The 14,967-nt window shown below is 39.7% G+C and overlaps 1 protein-coding gene and 1 non-coding gene across 7 annotated transcripts in view; both read left to right on the plus strand.

The window, feature by feature from the left end:
* The window catches only part of CDON (cell adhesion associated, oncogene regulated), a 103,202-nt gene that overhangs the window by 67,669 nt on the left and 20,566 nt on the right, over positions 1 to 14,967 (plus strand). For all 6 annotated transcript variants that reach the window (XM_059930103.1, XM_059930104.1, XM_059930106.1 and 3 more), the window contains 5 exons: positions 926 to 1,107; positions 1,593 to 1,698; positions 6,766 to 6,888; positions 9,549 to 9,770; positions 12,087 to 12,337. In XM_059930103.1, the coding sequence (XP_059786086.1) occupies positions 926 to 1,107; positions 1,593 to 1,698; positions 6,766 to 6,888; positions 9,549 to 9,770; positions 12,087 to 12,337 (884 nt within the window). The remainder of the gene's footprint in view (positions 1 to 925; positions 1,108 to 1,592; positions 1,699 to 6,765; positions 6,889 to 9,548; positions 9,771 to 12,086; positions 12,338 to 14,967) is intronic.
* On the plus strand, positions 2,383 to 2,455 carry TRNAA-UGC (transfer RNA alanine (anticodon UGC)). Its single transcript has one exon. It is a non-coding gene; the product is annotated as a tRNA-Ala (tRNA).

Raw genomic sequence — 14,967 nt, forward strand, 5'->3', positions numbered from 1 at the left:
GGGGACTCCCCCAGCCCCCCAGTGCACGAAAGAAATTAAACTGTAAAAGAGAAAAGCAGTAATCACAAATCAACTTTCTTTACTTTTATTTGTTTGGGTTTCATGACCATTTTTGTTGATGGACTTTTAAATGTACTTTAGTAGCAAATACCTGTGTTTGTCTAAACAGGTAGCATGAGGAGCCCAGGAACATGGAGGTACAGTTGGGAGAAGATGGCAGTTTTAAATATGGGCAAAGCTAAGGAACACTTTACAGACAGAAAAGACTGTCTTCAGATGCCCAGGGGTTATTTTTGAGCTTTTAGGAAACTTGCTTTAGGAGTCTAATTTATTCTTTAGCTTCAGATGTTCAGAAACTCACAATCCTTAGAGTTTTTTTTTAAGTTCTTAATATCTAATCCAAACAGATACCTTCTGTTGTAGCTCAAATCTGCTCCCCTTATCCTATTATTAGTGGGAGCAGAGTGACATCTGCTATCACCCACACAGTGCCTCTTCACACACGTATTCACCGTATTAAACTTCGCTTCAGTTGTTTCTTTCAAAGGGAAAAGAACCTAGTTTTGAGCACAGATACACCAGCTAGCCCTGTATTTGATGGGTATGACTTTAGAACAGGATGTTGAAAGAGTAACGTGCTCTTTCCCATTTTCTCCCTGCCCCTTTCCATGACGGACATCATCCGTCTCTCCCAGTGACTCCCAATAAGGTCTTGGAATCTTGAACACACGCAGTGAACACATGCAATACCAGTGAATAGGAGTTGGCAACTGCGTTGAAATCTATTCACCATCTAGGCTTTCGAGGATGTTGTTGTCATTGTAGAGAGATACTTAAGCACAATTGTCGTATTTTGAATATTGTCCTTTCAGATGTCTTATTATAGCTTTTAAAAAATTCTGTGTTTTTATCACCCACTCAAAAGGTTCAACATACAAATTTAGGGTCATTGCTATCAACCATTATGGTGAGAGTTTTCGGAGTTCGGCCTCTCGTCCTTATCAGGTGGCTGGGTTCCCCAATCGTTTTTCTAACCGTCCGATAACTGGACCTCACATCGCATACACAGAAGCTGTCAGTGATACTCAGATCATGCTCAAGTGGACGGTAAGTAAAACATCTTCTCTAATGAGAAGAGTTTCTGATTTAGCCATGTTAATTTAATATCTTGTGACACAATACTATGAACAGCAAATTTTTGAACTTTCAAGTAAGGGGAAATTGAAGGGCACAGATATTTGTGTAAGAGCACATGTTATAAGAGGGGCAGGTTTAAAAATAAGATGATTGTCTCCTCAGCTCTCATCCAAGTGTTAACTTAATCGCCATTTCATGTTTTATTCCTTTTGAACCCTATGTACTTTTATGTCTTTGAACCTGGTGAGATATATTGCTTTATTTTTGTTTAGCCCTGCAGTAAGCTAAAATGCTCTTAATACCTTTGAATACCTTTAAATTAAATTTAAAATGGCCATCAAGGATGTTTGCAAAATGAAGCTAAAAAAATATTGCCACACAGATAAATAAATCTTAATGGATGTGAAAGTTACATTTATTTTTGTCTTTGACAAGTCTTTGCTTCTCTTTTCTAGTACATTCCATCAAGTAACAATAACACTCCCATTCAGGGATTTTATATCTACTACCGGCCAACAGATAGTGACAATGACAGTGATTACAAGAGGGATATTGTAGAAGGTAAGTTACAAGGACAAGTGGGAGTCCTAATAAAGGAGCTTTGGAGGGAGAGGGTTTATAAATGTTATCAAAAACATTATCCCAAGTTACGATAGAGTAAAAAATGAAATGGTATATGTACTATTACTTTGAATTTTTCCCAAAGAAAGATAATTTTTCCAATTTAGTGCAGTGGACCCTTGAAGAATGGGGGGGTTAATCCTCATATGACTTACAGTCGGCCCTCCGTATCCAGGGTTCCTCCACACCTGCAGGTTCGACCCACCACAGGCTGTGTAGTAGTGTAGCATTTACTACCGAGTATCTGTATAAAAGTGGACCCACGTTGTTCAAGCGTCAACTGTATATATACCATCTTACATTTGCTTAAAGAAACAGTCAGTTACAAAAGAGTGGGGGAGATATGATTTGTCAGTAGTTCATCTGAAAAAAAATTTTTCTGTTTTGTTTAAATGAATAGTGGCCTGAATATAAAAATCAATTACAACTTCTAGCTATATTTAAAAAAAGAATGTCTCAGGCAACAGTTCCATTGAAGTCTGTCCTAGAAAGATCACATCTTGAGCGTGTTACCCATTTTTAGAGATGCTGAGAAGTTGAATATATGTAGAGAAGAAAACAGCCGAGAGGGCAAAGGGTGTTGAAACTGCCTTTTGACTACATTTAAAATATAATCCAGGGACTTCCCTGGCAGTCCAGTGGTTAGGACTCTGCACTTGCACTGCCAAGGGCCCAGGTTCAACCCCTGGTTGGGGAATCCCCAAGCCGTGCTGCACAACCAAAAATAAAATAAAATAATTAATTAATTTTAAAAAAGAAAAGAAAATATAATCCGGAACTTTGCCTGTGGTCTGAGGGCCGCACGTGGTCTGGCTGGCGCCTGCCTCACCTCCGCTATGTGTCACGCATTCTCCCTTCCTCACCGTGTCTTCCATCACACATGGGTCTTCTTTCTGTCTCCTCGTGTGCACCAAGATCTTTCTTGCCTCGGGACCTTGGCACACGGCAGTTCCAGCTACCTCCCCCAAGGCTTCTTCTACGACCTCCACTTCTGTCTGTTGTGTGCTTGAATGTTCCTTGGTCAGAGAACCCCCTCCCATTGACAGGAGATGCCCTTGTGATTTCTAACCGTGCGCTTTATGTGTATTTCATGCAGTTTATCCTAGTTTAGTTGTGTGTATGTGTGTGTGTACGGAATTATTTGCTTAAAGTTTGTCTCCCCCACTAAATGTTAACCTCCCTGTGGGCAAAGGGCCTTCTTTCCCACAGCTGTGTCCCAAGTCCTACAGTGATGAGATGTCTGGTGTTTGTTGAATGAAGGAATGAATGAATGCTTGGAGTCCAAAAAGAACAGTGGAGTGTGTGGGAATGATGAGGTTGGAAAAAAGACAATGATCCAGCAACAGGACAGCTGTCTCCAAGTATTTAAGGACTAGGATGTGGGAGAGGAACTCAACCTGTTGGGGTGGGAGAGGGGGGCTACAAGGAAATTTTGTGAAGAAGAACCCTCCAATACTGCATTTTTAACATGGCTCTCTCAGAAAATAATAAGCTCCCTAATTCGGGAGGTGTTCAGCAGAAGCTGGGTGCCTGTTTCTCAGTGATATCTTGGAAGGGATTCTTAGTTTGGGAGGAAAGCTTCTTCCAAGGTCTTTTTTTCACTCCAAGATTCTTCTTTTTTGAAATATTAATTTCCTAATGGATTGTGTCAGAAAATCATCCCAGGCCAAGGTTTCTTTCCTCTGAATTCTCGACGTCAAATACTGCACATAGTTTTTTGTTACAAGTAGTCTTATAATAAATTACTTTTAATATGCACCATTACTTTTCTTGAAATATTGCAGCATTCCTTTTACTGTTTATCCAATGGAATTACTTTTGTAATATGATGAAAAATTTATTGTCTAAGTTTTAATACCCAGCATATTTTTTGAATGAAAGAGTGATTGTTTCTCTTCTCGTAATCTGGAAACGTAGGAAAGAAACGAGTCCCCCAAATCTGCTTTAGACGGTAAGAATTGGGGAAATGTGGAAAGATCATTGTTAGTGGCAAAAGGAATCTGTGAAGTTGAGATAGTAGCTGCCTTGGGGGAGCAGTGGCAGGGGGGAGCATGATGGGGATGGCGGAGCCAGGACCCCTCTCTCTCTCCACCTGGGTGCTGGTCCCATGGCTGTGTTCTGTTCGTGAACATTCAGCTGTACAGTGATGGGTACTTTTCCATATGCATATTTTACTGCATAAAAAAGCTGTTTAAAAAACGAAATGGAAAGAATTGTTAGTGACTGATCTACACTTTAGTCCTGGCTCAGTCTTCATTTTAGTTTATCTGGGTTAGGCGAGTGGGGCTATCAGATTTTTATTTTTAAAATCTTTTGAGAGAGGCTACACTTTTGTTAGAAAATCGTTCTAAACGAGGCAAATGTCAGTAAAATGAACATCCCTCTCTGTCTCCATCTGTATCACTCTCTTCCCCACCCTTCTGGGTTTTACTCTAGAAATAATCCGCTGATAAACAGTTTCTAAACTATATTCTCTAGTTAAATCTTTGAACTTTTGCAGGCTTGAGTGAAGTGACTGTTGAGTGTGGAACTGGGAAATTGCTCTAAAGAAGCCTTTGTTTTCACTACAAGCGTCTGCACATGTGAGCTTTGCCTTGTGGTTCACAGAGAACTTGTTTGTGAACGTAATAGATGGAGCAGTTAGATGTTTAAGTGGGCTTCACTGTGCTGTGTAATTTGCTCCTTCCTTATTTTCAAGTTTATGCACTTGAAATTCTTTTTGTGGCAGTTGGAAACTATTGGCTTGTTTTCCCAAACCGAGGAGCAGAAGTATTTATCCTTTGTATGTAAAGTTTTCTTTAAAGTTTTAGATTACTTATGTATATTGACTCAAAATTGTTTAAGCTTTGAAACACAATTACATTGTTAAAGAATACAGTAAGAGAAGAGCAATTATATTAAGTTATCCTATCTTCTGAATTAGGTTCCACATTTAGATAAACTAAACATTTCCAACATACCATGTTTTCGTGATGAATATTTTAATCTTGTAAATTAAGTTGAGTTCCAGGTAAATCAAAGTATCAGTCATCCTGATCTTTAAGCCTGTGCTTTGGTTTTTTACCCTTTCTAAAATATTCTTGGAGAAAAAAACTGCCTGCTAAGCAAAGGATACGCTGGTTGGTTGATTTTAAACCTAATAATGCACTTAGGTGTCTTATTCATCAGTGAGCCGTAAAACTTTCTCTCTGCCGATATTTCCTGTAATTGGAATAATTACCATAACAACGGGATGTTAATCTAACAAAATATGTATTACTTTATTCTCTCTTATTAGAAACATATCAGAAGTTTAGTTTAATTCCATTTTTTAACTAGTGCTACGAAAGGAAAACTTCAAGTCTAGTGTAATAATTATTCAAGCGAATGGTGATAGGTGAGTGGAAGGCTGGGAAAGACCTAAAGATACAGAAAAAAGTTGAAGTCTTTTAGAAAAGTTTTTGGAATTTAAAAATAGATCTGGGGGCTTCCCTGGTGGCGCAGTGGTTGAGAATCTGCCTGCCAATGCAGGGGACACGGGTTCGAGCCCTGGTCTGGGAAGATCCCACATGCCGCGGAGCAACTAGGCCCGTGAGCCACAACTACTGAGCCTGCGTGTCTGGAGCCTGTGCTCCGCAACAAGAGAGGCCACGATGGTGAGAGGCCCGCGCACCGCGATGAAGAGTGGCCCCCGCTTGCCACAACTAGAGAAAGCCCTCGCACAGAAACGAAGACCCAACACAGCCAAAAATAAAATAAATAAATAAATTAAAAAAAAAAAAAAAGAGATAAAAATAGATCTGTTCCTGTCTCAAGTAGATTTTGAATCAAGTTTCTTTTAGGGTCCTCTTTACACTTATAAATGGGGCATAGAATTCCTCACTTCTTGAGCTTTTCGTAGTCCCTTTATCCTAAAACAAGCAGATTCTCTTCCTTATAAAATATGAACGAGGGGCTTTGTGTTGGTGTCCTGGAAAGGGGTCAAGGTGCTTCCGGGTCAAGGTGTTTTTGTCTGTGTTGAGTTAGAAAGGATCCCAGAGCTATTGGTCCTGTCAGCCAAGTAGATATGACTTGTGTGCGTGGATTGGTTTTGTTTTGTTTTTCTTCCCCTTTAATCGACTCTTAAATCAGTTGGTGGTATAGTTGAGTTTCTAAGAAACAGTGGAAACAGGTTGAATAGGTATTTTCTAAGAAGGATTAAAAGTGCTTGAAGAGTTCATTGAATCTGGCAGAAGTGTCCCTGTTTATTAAAGTTTGTCACAGGTCCACAGAAGTAAAAACGGAGAGTCATTTATACTGGAGTGTTCAGTTTAGAAGTGTTTCTAAATGAAATGCTGGCTGCGCACCATGGATAACAGAATTATTCTGTTAGAGATGCTTGTGTGGTTTGGAGACCCTGGTGCAAAAGGAAAGAAATGGTGGGAGCGGTAGCCAAGAGTTTCCCATAGTACACTTTGCTTTCTGACTGTTCTCGAATTCAGGCATTCATTTATATGTTGGATCATGTTGTGTCTATTACAGTGGGATTGAGAGTTTCGCTGAGGCCTGTCTTGTAAGTGGTCACTTGTTCTGGGTAAGGCACCGTTTTCTGACCTCATACGTGGCGTTGCTTTCTGGTTAGGTGGACAGAGTGATTGACTTGCTGGGCTGAACTAGGTGATCAAAGGACTTGAGGTGGTTTTTTTTTTTGTTTTTTGTTTTTTTTACTTATGCATAAAATTAACATGTATTTTATGAAGGACTTACTACTAATTACTTGTAATGACACAAAGTCTGCCCACACACAGGTAGAGCTTTAATTCAGTTTCTCTCTTCTCTTTACCATTTTTTCATACCATGTAGTAGAAATGCTATTTATCTGTTGTGCGTTGCTAAAATATTTATATGAAGTACACTTTTATTGCACAAACTGACTATATATGGTGATGGCGGCTGCTCCAACCTCATTTCAAAATTACTAAGTGATTTTACTGACAGTGTTGTTTAGGTTGTGGGTTGTAAAGCTTATCTTTTATTTTTCCTTTCTAGGTTCAAAGCAGTGGCACATGATAGGCCACCTGCAGCCAGAAACCTCCTATGATATTAAAATGCAATGCTTCAACGAAGGAGGAGAGAGCGAGTTTAGTAACGTGATGATCTGTGAGACGAAAGGTAGGGGAGGGGTCAGAATTAGTGCTTTCTCCCTGGACAGAACTAGAATTCTGAACTCTGGATTATTCCTCCTGACTATCGATATATTTACTAAAGAAACTTTGGACCGTTTTTAAGGTGCATCCACTTAGACTGTCCCAACAGTCTAGCCTTCTGTCAGCTAGAGAACTTGCCTTAGGAATAGTTTACATAAGCGTTCATTGTATTCATTAACTTCTGTGTGACTCTGAGTAAGTCATTTCTTTTTTTTTTCCTCCATGAAGGAACAGAAATATTTGCTGACTAATTATCTGAGACTGCTGTGAGAATTAGAATCCTTAAAAAAAAGTATAAGGATTTTTAAGGAAAAGCACTACGTACGTTTAAAATGGTTTCTTGAATGACAGATATGTGTAACACTACCTACTCGTTCAGTGAAGTGTAGTAAAGTTCAGAATTAGTCGACAATTCTAAAGTGAAATTCTCAGCTCTGCCTGCATACATAGATTAGCTGTAAAATATTACCATCGTTGAAAACAGAAGGTACCACACTTGAATAATAGAAATAGCCAAAGTAGAAACAGGCTCAGAAAGATTGAATTATAAAGCTAAGACTCGCTTTCCTTGTTTAATTCTGAATCATGTGTCTTCCTGCTGCGAAACCCACATATTAAATTCACATTTAAACATATATACACACAGACCTGTAGACTTACCTTGAATTTCACTTGTTTAGCATATATTTGAGTACCTTTTTGTACTGAACACTGTGATATGTTCATGAGCATTTCTTACTTGCCTCCAGAGTGCTGTGAAACTTGGAGCAAAATTACATAAAAATAAAATTTCTCATCTCTGTTCCCAAGACGTTTAAGAGTCTAGCCAGGCAGAACATAAAACACAGACAATAATGTGCTAATTGTGCTGTTTTTGAGTATTATTAATTGACTTTGCTGGGGAATCAAAGGTTCTACCTACAGACTTTCAGATCAGTGAAAAACAAAAAACTTTAAAATGTTAACTGTTCATACTGAATGAGTTTCTAAAATGTGTTACACAGTCCCAGCCTGTTTAAGTAGAACATTTGATGCATGATTTCTCCTTTTAAAGAAATGACTCAAAGTTCTTGCTGTGAACAGCAATTGTCTTATCTTTAGTAATTCAGTAAATATTGGAGGCCAGCCTCTTTCCCCCACCCTTAAAGATCATAGACTGTCACAACTTTTCTTTAGTTCTCTGCTTTCTCTTTATGTTTTTCACCTCACATTGCTCATGTCATGCTCCTGGCTGTCTCTTCTTATTGATGTTAATGGGACCGTCTCACTCACCATCCACTGCAAAAGTTTCTAACTTCAGTGAGAGGTTGGCAACTGGTCATCAAGCTTGGTGGAATTTTGAATACATTAAGAGTAAATAAAGAGTGAATAAACCTGACGGACTTCCCTATGAGTAATCATGGTATTTCATGTGCGATCTATAACATCCATTTTTGTCTCAGAAGCTTGTTTGTTGTCTTTGGAATTGTCAGGGACCTTAGAATTGTATAATCCAACATACCACCCAGAGTAGAAATTTCCTATAGAGACTCTCTGCCAGGTATTCTTCCAGCTTTCAGTGATGGAGAGCTCTTTCCTTGGAAAGGCAGCCTCTCGTTGACTGATTTCCAGCCCTGTTCTGCGTAGTTCAAGTGGCTAGGAAATAGAACCCCAATAGAATGTTTGTTGAAGTAGATTTTTTTAAAGACCACTCTGCTCCTGTAAGTTATTAGGAACCATAACAGGAAGTGTACTATAATAACTAATAATAATGACAAAATGGATTGAACACTGCCACGTGCCAGGCTCCACGCTGAGCGCTTTACTCTTCATGACAACCTTATGATGGGGCTGTTATTATTATCTCCATTTTCCACATGCAGAAATTGGTTCATGGAGGTCAAAGTCTTACAGCTAAGGATAAATGATGGGACAGGTTAAAAACCTGGGCAGTCTGGTTCTAAAGATCAGGCCATCAACCACTATGCTCTACTGCTTTTCTATGACATTTAAAGCATCAAGAGCATGTTATTTGGGGACAGAGAAAATGGGGTTTGTGTCCCACCTGTTATTGGCTTTTGTTGTTGCCATTATCCAGAGTACCAGTGAATCAGGTAAAAGCACTGCGTTTATGTGGACTCCAACATTTTTTGGTTTTGGAAGTTTAATATTATGTGTGAGGCTTTTGGAATTGTATATAATTGTTCTAGTCGTCCAGAGTCATGTCTTCTAATATTATTCACATGCGAGAGGCATACAATATCTAATTGTGAGTCTCATTCAGCTCAAAGTATATCAGATCGAAAGGAGTTTTTGTCCCATCTGTAAGTTGAAATAGTTTTATGTCAACTCTTTGGGAGTCTTCTGCAAGTACAATTGAGCAGATAATCATATAGCAGTTTGGCTTAGACCAAGTGCATCTGTGTCTCTGATCTTATAATTTCTCTAGAATTTGTGACCTAAAACCTTGACATTAGATTTTTTAACTTTTGAGCCCTCTTTGTGACTCATTGGTGGTCAGATCATCTCAGTACCAAGCGTAAACAGACTGGCTTGGATTCCTAACCAGACCTCCTTTGGAGAGTAAACCATTTCATAGAGTCTGTCTTCACTCTGACATCATGTTTTCCTGTATATTTCAACTAGTGAAACGGGTTCCTGGAGCTTCTGAGTATCCTGTCAAAGACTTGAGCACCCCTCCAAATCCTTCGGGGAGTGGAGGAAATGCTGGGCCCGCAACCAGTCCCGCCAGAAGCAGTGACATGCTGTATCTGATCGTTGGCTGCGTTCTGGGTGTAATGGTGCTCATCCTCATGGCTTTCATTGCCATGTGCCTGTGGAAGAACCGCCAGCAGAATCCCATACAGAGTAAGTCATCCATCAGTGTCTCCTCCTCTTTTTCTAAAGATAAGTAGAAAAAGATTGTCAGAATAAATATTGCTTTCTAACATGTTCACGTATGAGTGTCGTGGTATAAAACACATTCGATACTCTTCATTCAGCAGAGGTGACTTTAAAACAGTTCTAGCTGTAAGCCAAAGTAAGTGGAGCATCAAATTAAATTGCCCAGGAGAAATAAACAACAAAGCCCAAACTAAGCAGGTCTCTAAGTAAATAGCTGACTTAGTGCTGGGAAACTCTGGCTCTGTCGGACCACCAAAGAGGATGAGGACTTGAAGCATGAGCTTTGGAACTGCTGCAGGAGCCCCTTCACACGGGTCCAGATCTTGTCAGCGAGGAATGGAAAAGGCATGATGGAAAGGAGGGTGGTGAAGACTTTTCTAAGTGACTGTCCCGGGATGACACAGATGAAGATACCACAGTCCTGATTCGGTACTTAATGTACTAAAACCTCTGCAGAGTGACGTCCCCACCCCCAAATGTGTCCAGTAGTAGGAGTGTCTGAGCTGTCAGTGATGGTGCTGTAGTAAAACAAGTAACCTTAGAACACTCTTCCCTTTTCTTTCCCCATTTTTTTAAAAATTAATTAATTTATTTATATATTTTTTGGCTGTGTTGGGTCTTCGTTTCTGTGCGAGGGCTTTCTCTAGTTGCGGCAAGCAGGGACCACTCTTCATCGCGGTGCGCGGGCCTCTCACTGTCGCGGCCTCTTGCTGCGGAGCACAGGCTCCAGACACGCAGGCTCAGTAGTTGTGGCTCACGGGCCTAGTCGCTCCGCGGCATGTGGGATCTTCCCAGACCAGGGCTCGAACCCATGTCCCCTGCATTGGCAGGCAGATTCTCAACCACTGCGCCACCAGGGAAGCCCTCTTTCCCCATTTTTTTTTCCCCTCACGTTCCTACCATTCCTCTTCCCTCAGCTATCATAAAAGAGGACAATCAGATCAATCAGAGTCTTTAGTCTCTGCTGGGAGGAGGTATTTTGGTTTCCTCTTTGGCCCCAGGAGAAAGGGATGAGACAAAAGCAGAGGAAGACCCCAGCAGTAACAGGGACTCGAGCAGCTCTTAGCCGGTTCCTGCCCGTGGTCCCTTTTTGGGGGCGGGGGGGGGGGGAGAAAGTGATGTATTTTTATTGCCTTGTCGCCTTCCAGGAGATAGGCAGGGAGAGAAATGGTGGTGGTACCAGGCTGAAAGAGCGGGCCATCCCTTGATTGGGTCTTTTTCTAAATGGTTTTAACGTCATTGACTTTGAGTGTGTGAGAGTGCGCTGAACCATTAAAGGAAGAGTATTGATCTGGTTGTCTGAGCAAGATTAATCTGGCTAAAGTCATTTTCCTTTGTGACTTGATAACATGTTGAAAGACGGGAATTTATGATGGTGATGTTCATTCCGTCGTTCATTCAAAAGGTACTCGTTGACTCTCTCCTGTGTGCTCCGCACTGTGGTGGACAGTGCAGGTATAATGCCCTCTCCTTATAGTTTAGTGGAGAAGAGAAGCAGGTATACTGGTAATAACACACCTGTGCTAATAACACACCTGTCATAGGAAGAGGAACACCTAGTCCAGTCTTGGCGCCTCCAATACCTGTGAAGAATCGATCGAAACTCTGACAACAAATCCTGTGCAGTTTAGATAATAGATTTTCTAAAGGACATTTCACTTTTTCTAAATATATTTGGTAGATGTGCCTCTGGGAATCAGATATTTGAGGCAGTTGTTGAAATGCTTTTAATATAAGGAAAGGGAATAATTAGCCTTTTGCCTTTGGTGCCTCAAAACTTCCAACTTGGCTGTAATAACCAAAGAACTATATGAATAGTGAATGTTTCCACAACCCCATCCTTTTACTTAAAAGTGGTGTTTATTGCTTTTTGAAATATCCTACCTAAAGTTATCCTGTTGTTATACAATTTCTTTCAGCACTCTGAAGCACAGGGGAATTTAAACACCTTTTCGTAGTGTTGCCGGTACTTTGATGGTTTCAGCTTGCATAGTTTATTAATTCTCTTTTGAGTAATTTCTCTCTGGTTCATTTCTCCTCCCATTAAAATAATCATAACTAACTTACAGTTCCTGGCTGACTCCACACTGTAAAGGAAATAACCGCAATAATTTTGTTAAAGCATATCTCACAGGGAGGCTTTAAGTGAACACTTTTTTAGAGTATTTTATTTTAGTATAGTTATAGTTTATTAAGGGTTTAATTAATAAAACGTCCTAAGCAAGAAGAATTGTCCTTTTCAGTATCTTACCTTTTCTTTTTGTTGTTCTCTCTCAACAGAATATGACCCACCAGGCTATCTCTACCAAGGGTCAGATGTTACCGGGCAGATGGTGGAATACACCACTCTGCCTGGCACAAACCGAATAAACAGAAATGTGCATGGAAGCTTCAGCAATGGCTGCTCCCATCTCCACCATAAGCTCCCCAATGGAGTCAGCGGGAGCTTAAGTGGAGGACTCTACTCTGGGCGCACGAGCTCTCTAACCAGGACACGTTTGGATTTGGAACATCCGCGTCATCTAGTGAATGTAAGAGACCCAGTTATAAATAAAAGCGCCCCTGTGCCCCACGGTGCCAGGATACAAGAACAGGGCCGGCACGCGTGGTTTTTCCCAATATAGAAACCTCACAGGTTCACTGGAGTGGACGTAGCATGTATCACCGGCAGCCCCTTGATCCAGAGTCATGTTTGGAAGCTTTCTATTATCAGGCACTAGTTATATTAATCAATCTGATTTATATTTTTAAATTATTTAGCACTGGAAGTACAGGACCAGTAACAAACAGACTGGAAGTTATTCTTGCGATGAAGCGGAAATACCACTGAGCGTGGACCAAACCAAATACTTTAAATTTGATTTATTTAGAGCAAACTCTGAAAGCTCATATGCTTAGACGAGTCAGGCAGATCTTGAAACTGAGTGAAGCAAGTTGGGGACGGGACGGAAGCGGTGGAGGCGTGGGAGAGTCGTGCACTGTCTTAAAGCAGCAGCCCCGGTTCAGCGCCCATCGTTTGTATGCAGAGCTGAGGGCCGCGTGGGGCCTGGTCTTCTGATTTTTCACAACATCCGTAAATCTAGGTGAAATCACCAGATTTTTTTACACATTGGCAACTAATTCCAGTTGTAGAAAGCGTTGCATGGGCCACGCACAGCATGTCTGCAGGCCACCAGATTGTCACTTCTGACCTCCTGTGAGGTTTTTTTGATTTGTTTTGCCCCATGTGTGTTTCTGTGGTTGCCGGTTCTGTGTGTTTCTGTGGTTTATGTTTTACAGTATTAGTATTCTCTAGCCACAAGGAGTGATAAACCTTTAAAACTACTTTATTTCAGGGCTAACCAGCTGATATAGTTTAATTTTTGAAATGAGAGTAGAATGACTGGCGTATTTTAGATTTGTGCTGGTGAAAGAGATTCTCTGCACTAGGCAGTTTGATTTATTACATTGTTTGGATATGCATCCACATTATTTTTCAATCAGATAGATAATATGTTTAGTTGGTCAATTAAGCACTCATTTACGTTTTGGTCATTGTTTACAGATATATTTGCCCATAACCCACAATGTGCTAAAGTTTGGAGAAGTTTAGAGATTTTTTTTTTTTTTAATCTTCAACAGTAGTAAAGGTTTATTAAAATATTACATTTGGAGAACAAAACTATAATATATTGGGATGAGAAAGGACTTAATAAGTTTGAAACAAAAGGAAGAAGTTACAAAGAAATGGTTTAATTAAAAAATTTTTCTCATTAAAATAAATATTTGGAAAAAATGTAAAAAAAAAAAACAAAAAAACTATAATATATATTTGTATCTTAAAGCTAGAAATCTAATGGCTTTCCTGTGACCTAGCTTTAGTATGTCATAGAAAAAATATTTAATTTGCTTTAGTGCATCTCATTACCAAACGAGAATAATGATTTCATTATTTTGTGTGGAAAGACATGGCTTATATTCAGACTTTCTAAACTTTTTTTGTCACCATTCCTAGTCCAAACTACTAACATTGTCCAAGAAACTGAAGGAGAGAGCATGACGGTTTGAACAGCACATGCTGTTTCCATAAGAAGAAAAAATAGCTCTGATGCTTGCTTTAGTATTTGAACACAGTACTTTGTGTTTTTTGAACAATGAGTTGCTATTTAAATAAGAGTTGCCGCATTAAGTGTACAATTTTAGAGGTTATCCTCTGTGATCTTAACTCATTCATTTTCTTACTCTTCTCTTCTGGGAAGGTGGAAATAGGGACATATTTTAAATGCTGTTGATCATAAAAATGATGGAATTAACTGTAATCCATTTAGTGATTCAAATAAATGCATCATTCTATAGGTTGTTAACTTCATTTTTTTTGGAAGCTTTGGAGTTTATCCTCATGGACTGAATGTAGCATAGGAATATTCTTTCTCTCAAAGTTTTCTTAAAAATTCCTATTGCTAGTTGGCTCAGGAATGTTGAGAGAAATTTTCAGTACTTTTGGTTTGCTTTGATTCTGGCTGTTGTTATGAGATGAATGGAAGTGGAAAGTGTTCTGGGGAAAACGATTGCTGAACTTTTCCTGACCTTGAAGGCCTGTTCTGAGTTTGGGTGCAACGTAACAGCCTCCCTCACCCTTATCAAATTCAGTTCTGCTGTTTTGCTTTTGAAAGCAGAATTTTGACTCTGACCAAAAGGCTGGTTCAAGCCTTAACTTCAGTTTTGAAGAGCTCTTGCCATCGTATATGTCAAGTGAACATTTTACAATGAGGTATGTGTTAATCTGGGCATTTTTCTTAATTGCTGGGCGGTTTCCGCCAAAAGCAACAGCAAAATATTAATACTCCGCTCCAAGTCATCGCTGGCTGAGAATCTGCTCCATCTGGAAAAATATAACATGTTCTAAGACTTCGTCTAGTCAAGTGAACAGACCTAATCGAAATAATTACAGGAAAATGAAGATGGGTTTATCTTGTGACATCATTCAAACAGATTTCCACCCTGTTTCTCCAACTGGCATCCCATAACATTTTTCCATGACTGCTAGGAAGGTAAAAATGAATAGGAGGTTATAACGTATAGTGTATTTTGGGTCCATTAGATTTGAAACACTGAAGGAAAGTGACTAAACTTCTCCCTTCATTTATTTGCCTCTTTCCAGTACAAACATACATGCAGAAAA

The sequence above is a fragment of the Balaenoptera ricei genome, chromosome 8 (assembly GCF_028023285.1).
Source record: "Balaenoptera ricei isolate mBalRic1 chromosome 8, mBalRic1.hap2, whole genome shotgun sequence".
NCBI lineage: Eukaryota > Metazoa > Chordata > Mammalia > Artiodactyla > Balaenopteridae > Balaenoptera > Balaenoptera ricei.